Source organism: Anabrus simplex, chromosome 4 (genome assembly GCF_040414725.1).
Source record: "Anabrus simplex isolate iqAnaSimp1 chromosome 4, ASM4041472v1, whole genome shotgun sequence".
Taxonomy (NCBI): Eukaryota; Metazoa; Arthropoda; class Insecta; order Orthoptera; family Tettigoniidae; genus Anabrus; species Anabrus simplex.
The window spans coordinates 4,195,718-4,221,017 of NC_090268.1; the positions used below are offsets into that span (position 1 = coordinate 4,195,718).

The window sequence follows — 25,300 nt, forward strand, 5'->3', positions numbered from 1 at the left end:
ATATAACTAAACTTTTGATTAGGTTTTGTATAAATTCTATTATATAAAAGTCATGATCAGTTTTTATGCAGCTCTCATCTGCTATATTTTCATTGATTTTCAGATTGGCTCCCTGTGTATGGAAGTTCTAGACTATGAACTTCGTCGGTACGATCAATGGAAGGATGAACTCGAGGCACGTCGCCGCAAATGTGATGGAAGTTGTGCAGGATCCAGCGATGATGTGAAAAATCCTGAAGGCAGCAACGAGTCACGGCGGACCGTGTCACACATTCCAGTAGCTTCTGCTGATAATCGTAGGCGAATGATAGATGGAGTACATAGTCCATCGGAAGGCTGGGAAGTACGGAGGAGACACTCTGCTCAAGAACCAAAAGATGAAACTAAAAGACTGTCTGAAGATTATGACAGAATGAAAATGAAACTAAACAGTCTTATTAAGAAACAAGATCAGCTGTTAAGAGGTATTTCTCTGCACTTTAATTGCATGCTGGAAGGGTTTGTTTGTTTGTGCAACAGACCTTCTTTCTCTTAGAATTATACCAAGAGAGGTTTACAAAGAATTTCATAATATTAACTGTGACCTAACTCTACTATAAATATATTTATTTTAAAGTATTAACGAACCTGCTGATTACCGAAAATATTTTGCGCATTCAAAGTGACTGCCAAAAAACTTGGACAGCAGATATGCAAACATTGCTAAATCCTTATTACCAAGCAAGTCTTACAGGGAATTGAAGATTATTTACGATAAGTTCCGTATCATAGTTCAGTCAATCAATCAGTACTGATCTGCATTTAGGGCAGTCACCCAGGTGGCAGATTCCCTATCTGTTGTTTTCCTAGCGTTTTCCTAAATTATTTTTAAAAAATTGGAAATTTATTAAACATCTCCCCTGGTAACTTATTCCAATCCCTAACTCCCCTTCCTATAAATAAATATTTGCCCCAGTTTGTCCTCTTCAATTCCAAATTTATCTTCATATTGTGATCTTTCCTACTTTTATAAACGCCACTCAAACTTATTCATCTACTAATGTCATTCCACGCCTTCTCTCCGCTGACAGCTCGGACTTACATGTTATAATTCTCATATTTTGGTCCGTATTGAATTGTACAATAAAGTCAAAGATATATTAATGTTTATTCCACCTATTCAATACATGAAAAGTGATTTTAATTAAGAATTAAAATCTGTGGATAAAATTATAGGGACATGTTTCGCCCTTTGTTTAAGGGCATCTTCAGCCTTAATCTCAATCTGAAAGATAAAAAATCAGGATCCTGATTGTTCTTAATTATGGTTGATTTAAAAAAAAAATTACAAATGAATGTGAGGATGATGTAGGTGAGATATAACTAAACTTTTGATTAGGTTCTGTATAAATTCTATCATATAAAATTCATGATCAGTTTTTATGTGGCTCTCATCTGCTATATTTTCTTTGATTTTCAGATTGGCTCCCTGTGTATGGAAGTTCTAGACTATGAACTTCGTCGGTACGATCAATGGAAGGATGAACTCGTTGGGAACATATTTCCTACATCATCCTCACATTCATTTGTAATTTATTTTTTTAAAAATCAACCACAATTAAGAACAATCAGGATCCTGATTTTTTTTTTATCTTTCAGATTGAGATTAAGGCTGAAGATGCCCTTAAACAAAGGGCGAAACATGTCCCTATAATTTTATTCACAGATTTTAATTCTTAATTAAAATCACTTTTCATGTATTGAATAGGTGGAATAAATAAACATTAATATTTCTTTGACTTTACATACCACTTAGTCGAGCAGCTCTCCTTCTTTCTCTTAATTCTTCCCAGCCCAAACTTTGCAACATTTTTGTAATGCTACTCTTTTGTTGGAAATCACCCAGAACAAATCGAGCTGCTTTTCTTTGGATTTCTTCCAGTTCTTGAATCAGGTAATCCTGGTGAGGGTCCCATACACTGGAACCATACTCAAGTTGGGGTCTTACCAGAGACTTATATGCTCTCTCCTTTACATCCTTACTACAACCCCTAAACTCCCTCATAACCATGTGCAGAGATCTGTACCCTTTATTTACAATCCAATTTATGTGATTACCCCAATGAAGATCTTTCCTTATATTAACACCTAGATACTTACAATGATCCCCAAAAGGAACTTTCACCCCATCAACACAGTAATTAAAACTCAGAGGACTTTTCCTATTTGTGAAACTCACAACCTGACTTTTAACCCCGTTTATCAACATACCATTGCCTGCTGTCCATCTCACAACATTTTCGAGGTCACGTTGCAGTTGCTCACAATCTTGTAACTTATTTATTACTCTATAGATAGAGTTCGTGGTTTATAGCATTTAAAAATCAGTGATTTAGCGTTTTGGTTTTCAAATTTAGCGTTTTGTAGCATCTAAACTTCTCAAATTTAGCATTTTGTAGCAAATTGGTTAAAAATAGGCAAAATTTGCTAAATTGCACACACAACAGTTGGGAGTAAAATCATGCTGTTTAATCACACATTGCTCGTCATGCAGTTTTCAATTCACTATGGAAAAAAAGACAAACATCAACATAAGACTGCAAGAAGTATTAACAAACACACAGGAATATGCTTATTTTCAAATTTACAAACACAATTTCAAAGTGAAAAATACTATTCTGAACGTATTTATTTATCACAGTACAACACACCTACAAGGAAGAGGAATTTCAATGATGATTTAAGTACAACATGCCAATTATTTAAAAGGTGTCCTCCTTCATTTGAGACCGCCTATCAGTTACAATTATGTTGTACTTGCTAAAAAAAACTCTACATCGACACTGTTCGTAGAGGCCGAAATGCACAGAAGTGCTGCCAAGGCAAAGGAAAGCCTGCAAAACATTTTTTCTTCTTCAAGGTTTTGGTTGCAGAGTCGGCACATCAAGAGAGACCATCTGTATCCTTACATAAATATGTCCCGATTTGTGACTTTCGGCATGCTGTTTGATCGTCACTTCTCTTCGACTCATGACTAACAGACAATAAAATAAATCGCTACCGTACATTTAAACGGAACTACTACTCAACACCAATGTCAAGAATAACCAACTAAGATCAAGGGTGAACACACACAAAGAGAATGAACGTGGTGCTTGAAAGTGTATTTGCTGTTTGATTGACTGGTCTTTGCAGTGCTCTTTAGCCAGTGAAAGAAATTCCACACATTGAATGATTTAACCCTTTGGTCTGCCATTACTTGTGAAAGGAAATATTCCCTTACATACTATTTATTTTTTTGTCACTTTAACATAAATTTGATTAATCACATAGGCTACATAAGAATACACAAAGCAAAGTGAGTTTTTAGCTCGTCTATAGTAACAGGAAACCAATGTTTTTGTTCGTAAGTATTACTGGTTTCAAGGGAAGCAGATAAATTAGCAAGAAATGTAGAGGCATAGGTATTGGTTTCCTTAGTAACGTGATCCCAGAACTGTGGGTTTAGATATTCATTCCCTAAGTCCATTTCTTTCGGATTATTACCCAACCCCCTCCTCACTATAGAGTGAATTTCAAAAACTGGTTTAGATGTTACATTATTGTCAACAAGATCATAATTCCAAGTATAATTTTACTAGACTTCTCAACGGGTGAGTTGGCCGTGCGGTTAGGAGCGCGCAGCTTTGAGCTCATCCAGGAGATAGTGGGTTCGAACTCCACTGTCGGCAGCCCTAAAGATGATTTTCCGTGGTTTCCCATTTTCACACTAGGCAAGTGCTGCGACTGTACCGTAATTAAGGCCACGGCCGCTTCCTTCCCATTCCTAGGCCTTTCTTGTCCCATCGTCGCCGTAAGACCTATCTGTGTCGGTGCAACGTAAAGCAACTAGCAAAAAAAAAAAAAAAAAAAAAAAAAAAAGTAGACTTCTGACTCGCTCTTGTTGCATTCTGGTTTTGTCACGTAGTTTCAATTGGCACTATCATCTCGGAATCACTTTCGTCACTGTCATTTGAAGATGAAGAATTTTCACTCTCCAGAGAATCTTTTCCACTTTCAACATCACTATTTTCAAGCCAGTTACGAATAAACTCATCCATGCCGCGCTTGGATGCCGCCATGATTGTTTACAACGAGCGGCAAAATGAGGTGCTTTTTATTTTCCGTATTTCAGCTCAGAGTTACTTTTTACACAGAGAAAATAGCTTCAGGTATCATCTGACATCAATCGGTTAGGCTGCGAAACAAAGAGAATAAATCTCTCCGACCAGCTAACTGAGATAATGAATTTATAGATGTTCCGTGCACCAAGACGGAAGTGTCCGTCAAAGCATGTTACCGCTTTACGATCGCAGTGGGCGCCGTAATAAATATTTCTCCTGAAATAAATAACAACATTTATATCTTATTTTTAAGAAAAATGCATACTTTTTAAAAATATATGTTTATTTCGTATAAAACTGAGAGTTTCGCATCTATTTCGCATAAATTGTATAATTTCGCATTTTGAACCAATTTCGCATTTTATCGCGAATTCGAAATTGCTAAAAACCACCCGTACGGGTCATATAAGATGAAGGCACATACACTGACAAAGTTTCGGCATATTTCGCATTTATCGCAAATGCTAAAAATCACAAACTCTATCTATAGAGAATAACATCATCCGCAAAAAGCCTTACCTCTGATTCCACTCCTTTACTCATATCATTTACTGTATATATATAAGGAAACATAAAGGCCCGATAATACTGCCTTGAGGAATTCCCCTCTTAATTATTAGAGCGTCAGATAAAGCTTCACCTACTCTAATTCTCTGAGATCTATTTTCTAGAAATAGAGCGACCCATTCAGTCACTCTTTTGTCTAGTCCAGCTGCACTCATTTTTGCCAGTAGTCTCCCATGATCTACCCTATCAAATGCCTCAGACAGGTCAATCGCGATACAGTCCATTTGACCTCCTGAATTCAAGATATCTGCTATATCTTGCTGGAATCCTACAAGTTGAGCTTTAGTGGAATAACCTTTCCTAAAACCGAACTGCCTTCTATCGAACCAGTTATTAATTTCACAAATATGTCTAATATAATCAGAAAGAATGCCTTCCCAAAGCTTACATACAATGCATGTCAAACTTACTGGTCTGTAATTTTCAGCTTTGTCTATCACCCTTTCCTTTATACACAGGGGCTACTATAGCAACTCTCCATTCATCTGGTACAGCTCCTCCGTCCAAACAATAATCAAATAAGTACTTCAGATATGGTACTATATCCCAACCCATTGTCTTTAGTATATCCCCAGAAATCCTATCAATTCCAGCTGCTTTTCTAGTTTACAACTTTTGTATCTTGTAAATGTCATTGTTATCATATGTAAATTTTAATACTTCTTTAGCCTTAGTCTCCTCCTCTATCTGGACATTATCCTTGTAACCAACAATCTTTACATACTGCTGACTGAATACTTCTGCCTTTTGAAGATCCTCACGTACACACTCCCCTTGTTCATTAATTATTCCTGGAATGTTCGTTGTTGGAACCTGTTTCTGCCTTAAAATACCTATACATACCCTTCCATTTTTCATTAAAATTTGTCTGACTGCCAATTATGCTTGCCATCATGTTATCCTTAGCTGCCTTCTTTGCTAGATTCAATTTTCTAGTAAGTTCCTTCAATTTCTCCTTACTTCCACAGCCATTTCTAACTATTTCTTTCCAGTCTGCACCTCCTTCTTAGTCTTTTTATTTCTCTATTATAATAAAGTGGGTCTTTACCATTCCTTACCTCCCTTAAAGGTACAAACCTGTTTTCGCATTCCTCAACAATTTCTTCAAACCCATCCCAGAGTCTGTTTACATTTTTATTTACTGTTTTCCAGCGATCATAGTTAGTTTTTAGAAACTGCCTCATGCCTGCTTTATCAGCCATATGGTACTGCCTAATAGTCGTACTTTTAAGACCTTCCTTTCTATTACATTTATTTTTAACTACGACAAAAACAGCTTCATGATCACTAATACCATCTGTTACTTCAGTTTCTCTATAGAGCTCATCTGGTCTTATCAGCACCACAAAGTCCAAAAACGTAGTTTTGAGATAAATGGGTTTTAAGAAATCAGTGATATATGATTCTATATTACTGCGAGGCTATCGCACCTTGTGGGCTAGTTTTTTTTTTTGCAATGCCTTCTACTGTGTTATATATTAAGTGGTTAAGTCCACTTAGTCACTTCTGCCTGGACGTCAATCTTCAAAAATGGACTTCACATTAGAGGGCACCGAGCTCGATAGCTGCAGTCGCTTAAGTGCGGCCAGTATCCAGTATTCGGGAGATAGTAGGTTTGAACCCCACTGTCGGCAGCCCTAAAAATGGTTTTCCGTGGTTTCCCATTTTCACACCAGGCAAATGCTGGTGCTGTACCTTAATTAAGACCACGGCCTCTTCCTTCCCACTTCTAGCCCTTTCCTGTCCCATCGTCGCCGTAAGACCTATATGTCAGATAAAAAATTGGATGTTTGGCTTTTCAGGCGTTTGCTCTATTAACCAGCATTTCGTCTTAGGTCTGACACTAGACTCGTCAGAGTGGGATGTGTCAGACCCTACCCACTGATGCTGGGGTGTATGCAGGTGAACTTATCAGAAGCCTCTTATGTGGCACATTAATTCCATTGTGGAGTTTTATCTCCCGTATGCAGTTATCAGACTGTGCCACATAAGAGGCTTCTGATAAGTTCACCTGCATACACCCCAGCATCAGTGGGTAGGGTCTGACACATCCCACTCTGATGAGTCTAGTGTCAGACCTAAGACGAAATGCTGGTTAATAGAGCAAACGCCTGAAAAGCCATACATCCAATTTTTGATCTGATTTTTGATATGCTCTATTGGTGGAAAAATATATAATTCCCTTCATGGGAATTTAGTATTACCATTTAGACCTATCTGTGTCGGTGCGACGTAAAACAACTACCAAAAAAACAAAAACAATTAGAGGGCAGGGTACCCGTACCCCAAAAATGGTTCATTCTATTAAAATAGCGGCCACGCTGTTGTGTAGAATGTATTTTCTTTACCCCACTAGTTCATTTAACTCAAGTTCGTAAAAATTGGACGTACAGTGGAACCTTGAATTGGGAGCATAATTCGTTCCGGCTACATGCTTGTAATTATAATAATAAGAGTAAGTTATTTATTAAATTGACCACCTAATCAATACAATGAGTCATTGTCTTGGATGATTTACATTGATCTATTAACTAAAAATGGTACATGTTTCGCCTAGTATGAAGGCATCATCAGCCATAGTCTTAAACTCGGAATAAAAATAAGGACTTGATATAACATATAATAAGATGAAATTGATTTAAAAAGTCTTGAAGAGACTTAAACTAAAATTAACATTAAAAATAACAATGTTCTTTTTAAAAGATTTTTATTTATTTTTTTAACAATGTGAAGAATTAATAAAAGTTGCTGTTACAAGTAAAATGGAAAAAGCAACAGACTGTGATGTACAAGTAGTATGATTGCTAAAAATTAAGTTGACTGATTGGCGGTTACTGTAAACTTACTACAGTGGTTACACACAACAAAGCACTAAACACAATAAGGGGGGGGAAGTAACAGCAACTACACAATGTCAGAAAACACTACACACTCAGCGAAACATCAGCTGGACTACGCGGATCTCCGCCAACAACAACATAATACGTAAATATCAGTAGGGCCAACTGGTGGACAATAAACCAATAAACCGGGAAAGGTGGAAACCGGCAGGACCTACTGAGGGCATGGACATGGCTTAGATTGCAGATTCCGAAATAAATCAAACGTGATCCTTCAATTTGAAAAATGTTATTTAGAAAAGAATTTTACAAATACATTCCGAACAAACCACCAACTTGCAACTTACGAACTATATGCTCCATGATACACATATCTTAGAGTTTCTTTGATAATGGCTTCACTACAAGTTTCAAACTTCAAACCAACTATACGTCTAGTTACAAATCCAGTTGTACAACACAATTTAGTAGGTTAAAGCAACGTAAAAAGCAATTACAATTTACAGTGAAGTGAACGTACTCTCCTAAACTCTAGCGTACATCAAGTGACATTGAACTACCAGAAGCAAACCGCAAGGTAAATATATTAAACTACAATCTACATATTTAGTGAAACAAGAAATGGGAATGCCTCGAAAACAAACAGGCAAGCCCAGCTGAAAAGCTAAGGCGTCATAAATAATTAATTTGGCGAATCTAGGTTAGGCTAGGGCAGACTCCTATACGAAATGGCAACCGAACATTACGGAAATTTTAGCCGGAACGGAATTCAAGAGTGCTTACCCGAAGAAGGGCCAACCCGGTAGCGAGGCAACGTCAAAACTTCGGAATAATGTTGAAGGTTGGTCAGGGGATCACTATATTCCTTTTCAGGAGACAAAAGACGAGTGTCATAGGCATATGGTAGAAATGTAGAACACATTGAAGAGATAAAAAGTTGTAGATTAAAGGTTGAAAAACAGTGTTAAAATTGGACCTCTATGGACCATCTCAATTTGAAGCGATGTTAAAATGTTGTGAAGAATATGAGTTTATTGACAGTTGAATCATTTGACGAGGTGAAGGTAGTTTGTACATTATGAATCAAGTGTATTGATAACTGTGGACTTCTTACTACGAGTGTTACATGTAATACTTGCTTGTAATCCAAAGCGCTCGTATATCAGAGCAAGTTTTCCCATAAGAAACAATTGAAACACGGATGATTCGTCCACAGCACAAAAATATTTATTCGCATACCATTTCTAAAACAAATTAAAGTGCACTTTTCCTTACAATAGAATCATTGTTGATGTGAGGGAGACGAGAGATGATATGAGAAGAGTTACTGTGTAGCATGAATTTCTCTAACGGAATCACTTATGTCTGTTGGCTCACTGGAATTGTTTTCTTTTCGTGCAACTTTAACAAGGAACCTGTCCAGTGACTGTTGCTTTTGCCTCTTTTTGAGGATTTCACGAAAAAGTAACATAGCATCGTCTCTGAACTGATTCGTCACTCTTACTACTACAGCCTTATTCGGGTGGTGTTTTTCTACAAAATTTTGCACTGTTTCCCACATTTTGCCCTTCTCCCGAATCTCAGTTGTAGTGAGAGATTCAATTCACATTTCCTCCTCCTCTTCCCCGGATGAGATCTCCATAACCTCCTCCTATTGTTCGCGATGCAGATCCAACAGTACGTTGGTCTTCCGATCCTGGCTATGTTCTTTCACCAGCTCTTGAATAAAGTTCTCTTGGTGACTCCATTCCAGGCTTTATCGATGATCTTCAGGCAGTTCACAAAGGGGAAATGATTTCTCCCAAACTCTTGGAGAGTAAGGTTTGTTCCTTCGGTCACTTCGAAGCATCGCTGAAATAGTCCTGTGGTGTATAGCTTCTTGAAGTTCAAAATGACTTGCTGATCCATAGGCTGGAATAGTGGAGTAGTGTTGGGAGGAAGGAACTTAACCTTAAAGAACTTGAATTCCTCCAGTAAGTTGCCTTGAGGATGAGCAGGAGCATTGTCCATAACCAGCAAGACTTTGAGCGGCAGATTATTTTCTGAAAGTTATTTCTTCACTACAGGACCAAAGACCTTGGTCATCCATTCAACAAAGGCACAGGGGAGGGGAAAACGTAGGCACACGCGATGCTCGTATTGCGGAACCTCACTCGCTTATCGAGTTACAACTTATTTAAGATGTTTGCTCGTCTTGCAAAACACTCGTAGACCAAGTTACTCGGATTCTGAGGTTTCACTGTAGTCACTTCTGCCTGAATGCCGACAAATAAAATCATAGAAGGGTAGGTCAAGCCTAACCTGAAACACTTTCGCTGGAAGCGAGTGGTTCCCATGTTTTATTTTTTTTTTGCTAGGGGCTTTACGTCGCGCCGACACAGATAGGTCTTATGGCGACGAGAGTGGTTCCCAATGTCAGAATATGCCGTGGAACAGATTAAGAAAGTAGGATAAGAGAGAATAAATAAATAAAATAATGAAGGAAAGTTTCAACAATTACAGTATACATTTCAAATTTAACAAACAACAAACAATGTAGAAAATCTAATCACCAATCTAGTTATGATCAGTATACACGTATCCTATCTCATAGGCCTATTTTAAATAAACTTGAATCTTCTTTTTTTTAATTTTTTAAAAATTAATTTATTTACTCTTGTCAGAAGCATACTTAATCATACAGTTAAAAATAAAATATAATAAAACTATTTACAAAAATTAACAGACAAAGGAAATTGACCAAATTTACTGCACATCTAGATGGTGTTTTTCCAAAACTGAGCCACACCTAGGGCGTTGTCATCAGCAAGCATTAAATCTTGCTCTGAGCATGAAAATGGGCAGAGAGAACATTGATACATATGGTTACTGTTTGTTCTTCACCACAGTCGCAGTTGCTGTCCTCTGATGTGAGGCCCCATAACTTAAGTGAGGACTTAGCCTTGCTGACACCAGTTCTTAATCAGTTAAGGGACCTCCAAACACTCCAGTCTTCATTGTAGCCAGCCGGAAGTTGTTCACACGGCTCCATCCATTCTTGCTGCTTAGATTTCCACAAGGAAAATCTTGCCTTATCTGGTGGTCCTTTCAAGGGCTTTGATGTCTGGAGGAAGCTTTTCCTGGATTTCAGCCTAGATTGAGTTTTAAGACCAAACAGTGGGTGAGCTTCGACGTTCTCAACCTTCAGTCGTTCTTGATCGGCAGCAACTTCTCGACTGGAGGTGCGCCAGCAAGACAGTATAGCTTCTCAACAGGGGTAGGTTTCAGGCATCCTGTGATAAATCTACAAGCTTCATTCAGAGTCTTGGCGTGGGATGATCTATACCACACAGGGGATGCGTATTCTGTAGCAGAGTAACACAGAGCCAATGCAGTGGTTCTAAGAATTTGTGGCTTTGCACCCCAATTTGTACCTCTCAGCTTCCTCAGGATGTTGTTTCTGGCACTGACTTTGTGTGTGATGTTGGAACGGTGTTTTCTGAAAGTAAGGGAGAGGTCCAGCGTTACCTCTAGGCACTTTGGGGTGAAAGAATGTTCCAAGGGGGTTCCATTCCAGGAGACATGTGATTTTCTTGATGCCTCTCTGTTCTTGAGGTTGAAAGCACAAAGCAGAGATTTCGATGGATTCGGCTTTAGGTGGTTAGCCTTGTAATATGTGCCTAATTCCTTCAAAACGCTGTCAAGAGTGAGTTCTACCTCTTCAAAAGTTGCACTCTGGCAGGCTAGTGCAAGGTCGTCTGCATATAAGAAACTTCTTGTTTTGTTAGGGAGTGGTTGGTCATTGGTATAAATGTTAAATAGCAATGGAGCCAGTACACTTCCTTGGGGCAATCCAATTTCCTGTGATCTTCATCTGCTTCTTTGTCCTTGAAAGTCAACAAAAAACCTGTGGTTCTGCAACAAGGTTGACATCAATCTGGTAAGTTTTGAATCTTTCATGAGTGTAATGATCTTATGAAGCAGTATACAGTGGTTCACTGTATCATATGCAGCACTGAGGTCAATGAAAGCTACCCCTGTAATTTGTCGATTTTCAAAACCATCCTCAATGTCCTATGTGAGGTTGAGAACTTGTGCAACAGCATTCTTGCCTGGTATAAAGCCTGCCTGTTGTGGAATAAGGTTTTTGTTGATAGTCTGGATGAGTCTGTTGAGTATCATCCTTTCAAAAATCTTAAATAGGTGACACAGGAGAGATATTGGTCTGTAGTTCCTGGGGTCTCTGCTGTCCTTTCCAGGCTTCAGAACAGCAATTGCATGTGCTTTGCTACACAATTTTGGAATCTTGGACATCTCTAGGCAGTTATTATAAAACTGTAGCAACCATTCTTTCGTGTTTCTTCCAAAGTTCTTTATTTGCTCAACTCGCATATCATCCAAACCTGCAGCTTTACCTGATTTGCACTTGATTATTGCATTTTCCAACTCAGTGAAATGGAAATGTTGCATGAGCTCAGATGTTTCTTCATCCCTACCTGCAGGTACTTTCAACATAGCTCTCCAGGTTTTGGCTTCTTATTTTATTTTGCCATTCATGAGAAGTTGGTGGACAATCTGCTTGGCTGTAACAGAAGAATGTTTGTTACTCATGGTTGGATCTCTGCTCAGCTTCTTTAGGAGTCTCCAGGCCTTTTGGCTGCTCTGCGTCATACCCAATTCTTCCATTAATTTTGACCAGCTCTCTCTTTTTGATGAGGCTGTTAGAGAAGTTAGGGCTTGTGCTGCTTTAATAGTTTCCTCGACTGCATCCAGATTAAGACCTTCGATGTAATTGGTGCGACATCCACGGGGAATAGTTTTACGAGAACTTTTCTTAACAGCTTCAGTGAACTGTTCATATGCTTCAGGAACTGGTTTGATGTTTTGGACCATATCATCCAGTACAGCGGAGAATTTTGACCAGTCTGCTTTTTTGAAATTGTATCTATGACGAAAGGGAACATACTGAGGTCGGATAGCGGAGTAAAACTGATATAGATTTGGTCTGTGTTGAGACTTGGGGACTGGGTTGTATACTCCCTTGCTGCATTGTTGTGCTATGTTATTAGTGATGAAGATCAAATCTGGATTATATCCTCTTCTCCAACGGCCACTGTTAAAAGAAGGTGGCAGTTTACTATCATGAATAAGAGAGAGTTCCATAGCATCTGCCCAGTGTTGTAGTAGCTCACCATTGTCATGACTGTGTTCATATCCCCATTCGGTACTGTGACAATAAAAATCTCCCACAACAGAATTCATTTTCTGGTTTCTAAAGTTCACTGGTTCTTTGAAGGAGAAATTGGAGGCTGGGAGGCTTGCAGATCGATGTAACTGTACAGTTGGAAAGTTCAGTTGTTATAATTTCAATCTCGTTGTAAATGCCGTTGACAGAATCAAGGTTTCAGGTTTTGTAAATATGGCACTTCCATATTTGCTATGAGGTATTTCAGCAATAAGTCGCATGCCTTCTGGGTCGCACCTGGTTAATATCTCTGTGGGATTCTTGGATGCACGCAGCCTCAATGTTTTGTTCTCTATAAACTCGGCTCAGCAACTCTTTTTTACAAGATGATATGCCTTCAATGTTAAAAGTCGTGATTGTAAATTTGGATCCTAAAAAGGACTTACTTTGATATTTCCTCGCTGTCATGTTAAATTCTAGGTGGTCACCTGCATGAAATATGTTTATAAAAGATGCTTCTGGTGCGAGAGAATCAGCCGTTTAGGAAATGTCCTAGTCCGTTGCCCAGGGAACGCCCAGATGAATTTAATTAAAATTCTTAACACATCCTGCGGGGAAGCTTCTCTCTTGTTCCCCAGATTAAGAGAAAAAGGGCATAGAAATTTATATTAATCCAATGGAGTGACGATCCACTCGTAAAATTCGTATTGCAAGATTTAGAAAAGAGAACTCTTGATTCGTACTGCAATATATTTAGTAAGCAGGCTAATAACATGCAAATATTTATACATAACATCCAGAAAAGAATTGTGGATTAACAACTTGACTTGTTGACAAAGCTAAGTTCCTAGGTCTACGGTACCTGAAAAATATTTACAAAATTAAATGAGATTTTCCCTTGACGTAATTATCAACACTTAATTGGTATCTAATTTTAACACTTTCTAAAATACATTATTAAAATTTCTATTTCCGATAAACACAGAAGTGTAAACATGTTTTCTCAAAGGCTAAGACAGCGGTGGCCAGGAATGTGACATCTGTGTAGCACACTGATATGCTGTGCAATGAACTGGCCTTACGCTTGCACATTAAGGTTACCACCCTTCCGGACTTGCTCCTCCCAGCATGACTGACTCGACTAGCCATTCAGGAGGGGAATACTGCCCTCCCTCCCCACTGATTAACAACAGTACGATACCGCAGCCATATAGTCCTAGCAGTCGAGCTTTCTGTGTCCGAAAAGTTCACACCGCTCATTATTATGTTATTTTATTGTGGTTTATACGTCATATACAATAAATAAGTACAAATCTATACAATACGTCCTCCTCCAAGGTGATTGAAAAGGTGACTAAATCCTTCACCGCATTCGTTAATTATCGACGTACATCACCAGCCATGGCACAGGTGCAATGAATGACTGTTTGGCAGGAAAGACAGAGATTTTCAAACTTGCTGGCTTCTGTGGAGCAGAGCTTTGCTGTGTCAACCAAGCACTCTTTCACCATTTTGCCATCCGCAAATGGCTTTTCCAATCTCGCTGTTTTCAACGCAGTGTTGTAACTAGTTCTTAATGCCGGTGTGTCGAGATCATCTTCCTGAAAGTAGGAGAGAAGGACACTATTGAGCATACTGCAGTTGTGAGTCACAGAAGATTGGATCTTAAAATATGTTTTCAAATGTTTAACTTACGTCGGAATTTGCCTGTTGACTGCAATCACGTGTTTTCAGATCCCTAAGCCTTGTCTACTAACATATCATATTCTTCTTTGTGGAAATCGTTATAGTGAAACTCGACAGTAAATTTCCATTGTCCTCTGATAGTCCAATGGCATAATAAGCATTTAGAATTGTTCCCGTTGGGCGTGATAACGAACTGCAATTTCCAGTCTGTTTTAAAGGATTGCAAATTTTTGCCACTTCTTCTCTTTTTTGATGTGCTTTCCATAATGCAATACATTTGCAATAGTGTGTCCAATGAACCGCTGCCCTGAACTGTGTATGCTATGTTCCCTAGCCGTTGAACTCATACAATACACCTGGCCAACTCTACGGTCAGTGCTCCCCACCACATAACGTCTCTTTCTCCTGAGAGCTTATATGGCTAGCAAGCTATTCACGCATGCAAAGTCAGTGTGCAGTAACTGTACACACTGTGAACTGTGCAGCGTTTGGGCACCGCTGGGAGGGTTTAACACTAAATAGTACCATAATGGTTTAAAATACTTAAATTCCTAACGGTAGCAAAGAACCGAGGGGATATACTAAAGTTACTTTTCAATATTAATTATGATAGTTATTTGGGGATATGAGGTCGTGCAATATTAAATACCAGCTGACGCGTTTCGATCCTGCGACCAGGATCATCTTCCGAGCAGTAACAAAGCATAATGGCAACTGTCACTCCATAGTAACCAGAATCAAGATAGAGAGACCCTGTTAGAAATAGAGTTCATTCCAGGGCCTCCAGAGTCATGGAGAAAGATGGTGACGAGTTAACCATGGAGGGTAGCCATAATAATAATAATAATAATAATAATAATAATAATAATAATAATAATCGTATGGCCTCAGCTACCGTTTGCAGACATTTTGATTTGACGCCATCTGGCTGTCTGCTCGTCAATTTCGACGTTCCGGTTTACTCTGTCTGCCATCTAGCGGACCTAGAGTAAACCGGATCTCTCTTGGGCGTCTATGGCTGAGATTTAATTAATTTTGTCGGGTAAATACCAAATGTATCACCAGAGATCTTTTACATGCCGACATCGTACGACATGGAGTGTCGAATGGACTTTTTTCCGCCCTTCAAAAATCCGACTACCTCTGCCGGGTTTGAACCCGCTATCTTGGGATCCGGAAGCCGACACTCTACCACGGATCCACAGAGGCAGCCATGATCTACTCAGTATATAGCCGTCACCTCTGTTGAAATTATTCGGGCGTTTAGCAATTTCTATCGCCTCACGAATGATTCTAGGAATAAAATGTTTCTCTTTACAAATGACAGAAGTTGCATCAAAAATTATTTGATGGTCATTATGTATGGCATGTTGTGCCACAGCAGACTTCTCTAGCTGGCAAAGGCGTAAGTGCCTGCGATGTTCTTTAACCCCTGTTGCTACCTTCCTACATGTTTGGCCAACATATACTGATCCACAGGAGAAAGGAATCATTTATGTTCAAGTGCAGTTTAAACCAATAGGATCTTTGACAGATCACAAACAATTGCCTATGATGATATTAGGCTTAAAAATGGTCTTGATATTGTGGTTTCTGAGAATATTGCCAATCCTATCCGTGACAGATTGTACGTATGGCAAGAAGGCCAGACTCAAAGGACGAGAATCACATGACAATCTGTCTTTTGGCTTAGGATGTAGCACTTCGTCAATCTGTTTCCTTGAATGGCCATTGCTCAGAAATATTCTGGTCAGGAATTCAAGTTCACCGTTTAATTTATCCTCCTCACAAACCTCCCTTACTTGGCTGGTTAGGGTGTTAAGCACAGCACGCTTTTGGCAAGGATGGTGATGATAGGACCCCTGAAGGTATCTTTTGGTATGGGTGGGTTTACGGTAAACCGAATGACCTAAATTTCCATCTGATTTCTGTTCACTAGGGTTCCAATCATGGACACCTTGTCTCTGTTGGATAAAATCTTTCCTGGTGACATTGTTAATCTGTTTCACCTTGTCCTCGCCACCATATTTTTCAGTTTTCATGGTACAATATATGAACAAATCAATGGTGTTGCCATGGGATCGCCATTGGCACCAGTCTGTTATTTATAAGTTTCATTTCCGTATTGATGGATATTACTTTACAGAAAAACAATATATATACAAATCTCCACCTTATCAATACAAATTTATTTTACATTAAGCAGGTAAATATAGTAAAATAAATTTGTATTGATAAGGTGGAGATTTGTATATATATTGTTTTTCTGTAAAAAAAAAAAAAAAAAAAAAAAAAAAAAAAAAAAAAAAAAAAAAATTGGCACCAGTCATCGCTAATTTCTATATGCAAGATTTTGAAGAGCGTTGTCTTCAATCTTGCACGCTCAAGCGTTCCATGTCGATGACCCATTTGTTATCTGGCCCCATGGTGAACACGAATTATCCATGTTTTTGGATCACTTGAATAGCATACATGGAGACTGAACGTGGAGGATGTTTGTCGTTCTTGGATGTTTTGGTTTCTAAGAAATCAGTTGGAAATTTAGGTCATTCGGTTTACCGTAAACCCTCCCATACTAGGGTCCTCTCATCACCATCCTTGCCAAAAGCGTGCTGTGCTTAACACCCTAATCAGCCGAGCAAGGGAGGTTTGTGAGGAGGATAAATTAAACGGTGAACTTGAGTTCCTGACCAGAATATTTCTGAGCAATGGCCATTCAAGGAAACAGATTGATAGTGCTACATCCTAAGCCAAAAGACAGATTGTCACTTGATTCTCGTCCCTTGAGTCTGGCCTTTTTGCCTTGCGTACAATCTGTCACGGATAGGATTGGCAATATTCTCAGAAAGCACAATATCAAGACCATTTTTAAGCCTAATATCATCATAGGCAATTGTTTGCGATCTGTCAAAGATCCTATTGGTTTAAACTGCGCTGGAATATAAATGATACCTTTCTCCCGTGGATTGGTTTATGTTGGGCAAATATGTAGGTAGGTAGCAACATGGGTTAAAGAACATCGCAGGCACTTACGTCTTTGCCAGCCAGAGAAGTTTGCTGTGGCAGAACATGCCATACATAATTCGCCCATCCTGTGTCCAGGTACGACACAAATAAAAATACTCCGACAGCTTGTTAATGTCCCAGGGTAAATCTTCATGAAATCACTAGGCTTAATGTGAATTCCGAAGAGAGATCTGACCTTGTGTGAAATAATACAATTCTGGATGAACATCTCCATCCTACCGCATGTATCACCAACGTAAGTGCCATGAGAAATCGCAATAATCAACTTAAGACTAAGTTATTCTACAACATATTACCAATAAATCACTTACTCACACATATAAGAATCTATAATATGAATTTTTTTTAACCTAATTCAATTCAGAAGAAAAGAGAATGTAACTTTTTCAAATATGCATGAAAGAAATCGTAAAATAAATTAACACTATGCATGCATCTCATTTAAGTCAGCGCTGGCTTGATAAAATTGAATTTCAATCCTGACATGAGCTAACATCTTGTTTCACAATTTAATTTGATAATTATGTAAATATTAAGTTAATCACATTATTTACATAATAATCTAATTTAAAAGAAAAATCAATCGTATTACTGATTAATATCACATGATTCATCTTTAAATACTTTCTTTCAAGTCACGCAATCTTCATTGTTTTATGAATATTGCTTCATCTTCATTGTTTTTGTTGAATCACATGCTAAGGTTACTAATCCCTATTGCCACTTATTATAATCTTGGCACATACCATCCTAGTCTTACTATGTTTATGTATTTGTAAAATCATCAAGTATCTTTCAAAAAAAAATAATCTAAATCTCATTACTAACTCTACTAATTCTTGAATATTGAATTTTCATGACTGCATTGTAATCAAAACCGACTTTCAAGAGATGTTATGTACAGAACATCTCTTCAACACGTACTAAATGTACGTAACACGACCTAATAGGTTGAAAGTCGGTTTTGATGTACTAATTCTTAATTAACCATAATTTCATCCTCTTATTCCATGTCTGACTTTACATGAAGCCCTATTTAAATTGACACGTTAAGCTAAGTGACTCCTCTCAATTTTAATATGATAGCTCAGTATTATCTCTGACGTCTATGTTATTCTACACAGCTACACACTCATCTCATCTTTTAATTAGTGTATTACCTCTGTATGATATTTGCTATGGATATTTCCTTACAACGCAGCTGTATTTTAATATAGCAGAAACCATCTACTCTGATATAAGTGTCTGGGTTTGCCATGCCTACCTTGTCTTCCGATATTCCGTCAAGGTATTACTCATTCCATGTACTTGCTTCTTATAATTGATCCATAACATGAATAACTACATTTAGCATCCCTCATTACGTCTTCATTGCAACTATCTTCCTAACACTTCATTTCAATTCCTTCATATAACTCCATTTACTTCTATATATCGTGCAATACACTCAATTATAGCATCACCATAACCATTTCTCTTCATATCATAATCTCTTCATATCTAACACAATTCCTACCACGTATTAAGCTTCGTTGCATCTATATTCACTTCATTGGATCATAGTTCATCTCGCAGAATAATCTTTAACCTCTAGTATTCCATAATACCATTTCGTGATGTACATTGACAAGGAATAACGCATATAATCTACACTCCCTTTCCATATAATTTCATTATGACGCTTAATTAGCATGTTCGACTTCCAAACCCATTTAAGAAATCTAATACACGTAAATACTCTCATTCTGCTACACTCATTCTCTCAAATAATCATAATTTCATTAGCTATCACAACACACTCAGCATATGTATAATAATGTTTTTGAGATATATCGATTTTATCACTACTTAACCTCCTAAGATATAATTCAAACATTGCACTTCACTGAGATACTTGTTATGTTAAATATTTCACAATTACTGTAAATTTTATGAGATTAAATTGATGTGATGTAAACTTAATTAAGAACCATTATTTAGCAAACTTAGCTTTTCATTCAGTGCGTATGGCGACTTTGTAGCTCTCGGCACTACATCTGTAGTCCTTGGCCGGCTGGATCTATGGGTCAGCTGGAGTCCTCTCCTTCATCAGGTTTGGTCGGCTGGCTGGTTACATATTCATTTCCAGGTCGGTCCGCCTCGAAATTAGCAAGTCATAATCATCTTCTCTCTTAAGCTAGTGTTAACATAAAATAATCCCAACAAGTAAAGAGTTCATTTTAGAGCTTCTTAAAAATCAAAATATCTTGTCAGTACTCTTGTATTTTGCTTATTGGTAATGACTTTTGCCAAATATTTGACACTGGGTTTGGTGTATGTTCGATTTTATCTTTGCCCTATTTTTTAATATATAATTTTAAATGATAATTCAGTTCTTGAAAACTTAAGAATCTCTTAACTTTGCTCCTTGGTAATGATTCTTGGCTATTTTTCTGTCCTCCAATCTCTATTCTTAATAAATTTCGACGTGTCTTATCACTCCTTGTCTGTCCAGTTACTGAACGTATTTAATTCAAATTTCCTTATTTCACTCTGCAATTCCTTTCTTCTACGCTGTATACTTTGTATATAACGTGTATAACGTGTAATATCTGAGTATTTAGTTTTTTCTTACGCTAATACTTTCTTTTCCGATGCAGCTCAAAAGATTCGTGTCCGTCCATTATCTTGGCAGATTAGTAAGTGTAGTAATAATATATTAATATTTACTTCTTCCTTTTTAAACAATCCACTTGCTTTACGGGAGCGAAAGCTGGGTGGACTGAGGATATCTTATTCATAAGTTAGAAGTAACAGATATGAAAGTAGCAAGAATGATTGCTCGTACAAACAGGTGGGAACAATGGCAGGAGGTTACTTGGAATGAGGAGATAAAGGCTAATTTAGGAATGAACTTGATGGATGAAGCTGTACGCATAAACCGGCTTCGGTGGTGGGGTCATGCGAGGCGAATGGAGGAGGATTGGTTACCTAGGAGAATAATGGACTCATTTATGGAGGGTAAGAGAAGTAGAGGTAGATGAAGACGACGATGGTTAGACTCAATTTCTAACGATTTAAAGGTAAGAGGTATATTACTAAATGAGGCCACAACACTTGTTGCAAATAGAGGATTGTATTATTATTTATAAGTTTCATATTCCGTATTGATTGGATTTAATGTAATAGACAAGAAAAATGTTCCACCGATCAATACATTAATTGTGAATGAATTATTGCACTAGTACCGGTTTCGACCTATCTTGGCCATCATCAGCTAGCACACAAATTTACAGTCATAGGACAAAATTACAAAGATGTTACATAAGAGCATCCGGATGTCTGATAAAAAATGTAAGTAAAATATATTGCAGTATGTTGCGTTAAAATATCTGTGATTAAAAGTGGTGATGGTTAGAATAAACTAAAACCTATTGATTGAGCATGGACATGAGTACATAAACACATTAAAATATATATGCCACATCATAAGACACTAAAAAATATAGCACATGAAACACATTAAAACATGGTATATTTTAAAAAGTCTATTAAAATTTGAGTTCATGTTGCGTTGCATTCATTCTTCAATCCTCTTGTAGTTTTTTGTGTTGATTAAGTTGAATATCGAGAATGTTCTATGGCTGATATACTTTGTATTGGTATGTTATAAGAACTCTTGTCAGTAAAATTTGAAAATTGAGTACTGTGCAATTCAACCGTTGATGTAGTCAGGTAAGATTTATATATACAGCAAGATAGGGTTTAATTTTAGAGCAGTTGGTGGTGACACTTCTCTCGTCTATGCACGTTATATGGTTGTTATCTGTAAAGAAAAGATAATGAGTATAGCGTATGTATGAAGGAATGCCTGGATATATGTGTGAAATGAAAAAAGTACTTACTGTTGTTGCTGTGGAGGTTGTGTACCGATATGTTTGGAGATTTGTTGTGTTCTGCTGAGAGTACGTCTGGGGCTCATGTGAGCTGTGTGGAGGGATGTTGGTGGAGGGGATGCAGGAGTGGCTATTGTGAAGGTAGGGGCGGGGTTAGGTTTGTGATTCGTCGGTTTGTTATGACATGTTTTTACTAATTTGAGATAGTAATTTTTTATTGCAGGAATGACTTTGTCAAAAATGATACTGGTTTTCTCTGTAATGTCGTTAATGTTATGATTGGGGTTAGCGTATTGATCCAGAGAAATATAGAAATCTTCGGTTATGTTGAGCAGGGGACCCTTAGAGTTTATGTTTAATATCATCATGTCATTATTGATGTCTGTGAAGTTGTGCTTAGATTCTTCTACATGTTGGCCTATTGATGAGAAATGGTTGTGCTTTACTGCATTTATATGTTCGTTATAACGGATGGTGAAGTTTCTACCTGTACGTCCAATGTAGCTTGTGTCACAGTTGTTACATTTGATGCGGTAGACACCTGATTGGTTGTATTTATTATTATTATGGACTGTTTTGGTGTTGTGTATAGTGTCTTCGAAGAATTTCAGTCACTCCGTGGACTTGAGCAATAAGGTCTTCCGCAGATGATATAGGAGTGTCATACACCATACTGTACCAGGAAAAGTTATTGGGCACAAGGCATGGGAAGGATATCAGGTAGTGTACGGTCTTTCTGGAGCAGGTGCAGAGAAGGAAGTTTCGCAGGGCGAATAATAGATGGTATTAAAATTTTTCTGATAAATTTGTTAATGATTTGAAGAAAAATCACCCTGCTCCTATTATTCATTCAAATACTAAAGATTGGCTTGAAAGTAAATCTTCCATTAACATGTTCAGATTGAAATCAAATTGCAGAATTTAAATGCTGTTAAGATTGAACAAAATATAATCTTTGTTGCATATATCCACTTGATGTTTGTAAAATGTCCAGAATGAATTATTGTTCTCAATAACTTCAGTTAAATAAACCCTAAAGTCCAATTAAATTTTCACTCATGGATTCAAATTTATTAAAATTCAAAATAAACACTTTGTTCATAAACCTTAAGTTTAAATTACTCCGTCAACTGACTAAGATCTCAAAGTTCAAATTAAATATTAAATCTTTGAAACCACTTCTGTGCAATCCTAAAGTCTGTCTAAGTCGTTATGGATTAAATATGATTTCAAATTACACTTGTTGTAGAAAATCGTAAAGTCCAATTAAGTTGTAATAGAATGACTTACAGTTCTGTTAATTTACTTCCTATGGTTTCTCCAGGTAGTAGAATTGAAATTCACACGACCCTAATATTTTTATGTATTAGGCACTTGCACTTGACTAACGTAGCACTAGAGTATTGCGGTTGATAGAGTGCCTTGGCAATAAGTCAGTTAATGTTTTAGTGCTGTATGATGAGATTATTCACCCAAGAAGGATTTTAAAATGCATTTATATCACCTGAATTCAGCAACAGGAATGGTGGAAATGCAGCTCCGCAGCTCGGCGGCTGGAACTCCCGCGGCGATCAGTCTGGGGTTGAACTCGGCACCAACAGCGGCGAACCACGTATTATCCCTCGATGTTACCACGTATCATCCCTCGATGTTACCACGTATCTCCAACTGTGTAGCCTGTCCCACGCTGGATTCGATGTTTAAAGTAATACAAGCTTTCGACACGTTACCAAGATTTCCGGTGTTTGTCAGAGAGAAAATGGACACACGGGAAAGTGCAATTGGCACGATAATACGAGATGTAGCACTGTCAATTAAGAGTAATTGGTTACACTTTACAGTTAGCTGAGTTTGAAAGCATAGTTCAAACTTACACTTTATAACGCAGCAGTTGACATGTGACTTAAAATAACAGTCTTTTAGCACATGTCTGAAACACAAGTCAGGTCTCTGTGGAGAATATTTATGATGAAATCATTTCTTAAGTTACGAATTTTAAATGCACAGTTAGTATAGCATGGAATTGAACACTGGGCACAGTTCAGAATATTAAAAAATCACGCAAGTTCAGCATGAGTATTAGGGTCACAGTTAATGGAAATTCATGCGTAAATTCATTTCACACGATGTATGCGACAGTCTCTAAAATTCTAGAATTCGCTTCTTAAGTAGATTTTCTGTGTGAATTAGCCTAACAAGAGTCCATATTTCCTATTACCGACATAAAATGTCCTTAAGGTTCAGTCTCTTTTCTAATTGTTGTAACCAAGGTTGAAGTTTACAAAACACAACTTTTATTGCTTCACTTTATGATATTTACACAAATAACTGAAATTTATTTTGAAGCAAAAAGGAATATTGAATCTTGAGAAAAGTCTGTCTTTATACAATATGTACAGGTTTACAGTCTTTATATACACTTCTATCTTGAAAAGATAGTCTTTGTGAATTGACACGTTGATAGTCGAAAACTATCTGGCGCACTAACATGAATGTCTTTGAGAGTCCTTGTTTGTTGAAGTGCCTGAATTCCTAAAAAGCAAGTTCAATTGATTGAAGAAATTCCACCTAGCGAAACTAAGGGATCTTGCGTAAATTAGGGAATGACAATGGCTTGTAAAAGAATTACGGGACATAGGCAGCGGAAACAGGTAAGGGAGCGGTGACCAGAGGTGAAACCTCGTACTGCCAGAAATTCAGTCCACCTGGTCGAAGCACATTTTCAAGAGGAGTAGCCTCCGTGCTCGACGTAGGGTGTATTCTGGAGCTGGACACCGGGGCAAGTGGGCAATTGAGCAGGCAGGGAGCTCCTATTTATAGTACACTCGATGGTCAGGCACGCGCACTGAGGGCTGCGCGTCGAAGCTAGCAGAATGATACACAGGCGCGCTTGCAGCTGGCTGGTGGAGCGAGAAAGGGAGCGCCGGACATACAACACCCTCCCCTCCTAAATACGCCGGTACGGCGTGAAACGGCGGCGGCGCTGGCGGCGACTGCGATGCTGGGGCGGAGCTGCTGATGTTTCTGTTGTATTGTCCGGGGCTGGAACTGGGCGGAGTGGCGCTGTCTCGTCCTGAAAGGAACCCATTGTTATTAAATGATCTAAAGCGCGTTCAGCAATAGATTTATCAGGTTTAGCAAGAGCATCAATAGCTGGACAGGGGCGGTAGCGCAGACGTATCTGATCTTGATGGCGGCAGATACGTTTCTCCGTAGTCTGTATCTCGTATAGACGATGACCCAAAGATCTGCAGATGACTCCAGGTATCCAGAGTGGGTTGGATTTGAATGTCCTGGTGTAGACCTTGTCGTTGAGGGAGAACTTCGTTGGTGATGTCTTATGCTGGGCCGGAAGAGGCTGTAACAGAGAAAGTAAAGTTCTGTGAGGTCGTCCATGGAGCTTCTGTGCAGGAGTGATATTATCAGCGCCGGGTAGGGTTCTGTAGTTGTTTAAGAGTTGGAGCAAGGCTTGGTCTTTATTTAAGCCTGAAGAGACAGCTTTCTTCATACTTCGTTTAAATGTTTGTACGAAGCGTTCAGCTTCACCATTAGATTGAGGGTGAAAAGGTGGTGCTAGGATATGACGAATGCCATTATGTGTACAAAAGTTCTGAAAAGCAGTAGCTGTAAATTGAGGTCCGTTGTCTGAAATGAGTACTTGCGGTAAACCTTCTGTAGTAAAGATTTTCTGGAGAGCACGAATGGTAGCTTCTGTTGTAGTAGTCGAATGCATATCCACGACATATGGAAAGTTTGACAGTGAATCGATGACTATTAACCACATGGAATTGAGGAAAGGACCTGCGAAATCGATGTGAACACGTTCCCATGGAGTAGTAGCAGGAGGCCATGAAGCAAGATCAGAAGACGGGGCGTTCTGATTCGTTTGACATTGCTCACAATGACGTATTAGCTTTTCGATGGCGGCATCAATACCGGGCCAGTAGCAGTGTTGACGGGCGAGTTGCTTTGTTCTGGAGATACCCCAATGGCTTTGGT

The 25,300-nt window shown here is 38.3% G+C and overlaps 1 protein-coding gene across 3 annotated transcripts in view; it reads left to right on the forward strand.

Moving 5' to 3' along the window:
• The window catches only part of Kap3 (kinesin associated protein 3), a 388,285-nt gene that overhangs the window by 53,724 nt on the left and 309,261 nt on the right, over nucleotides 1–25,300 (forward strand). For 2 of the 3 annotated variants that reach the window (XM_067144995.2, XM_067144996.2), the window contains exon 6: nucleotides 104–464. The exons of the other annotated variant lie outside the window; for it this stretch is intronic. In XM_067144995.2, the coding sequence (XP_067001096.1) occupies nucleotides 104–464 (361 nt within the window). The remainder of the gene's footprint in view (nucleotides 1–103; nucleotides 465–25,300) is intronic. 3 annotated transcript variants of the gene reach the window in all.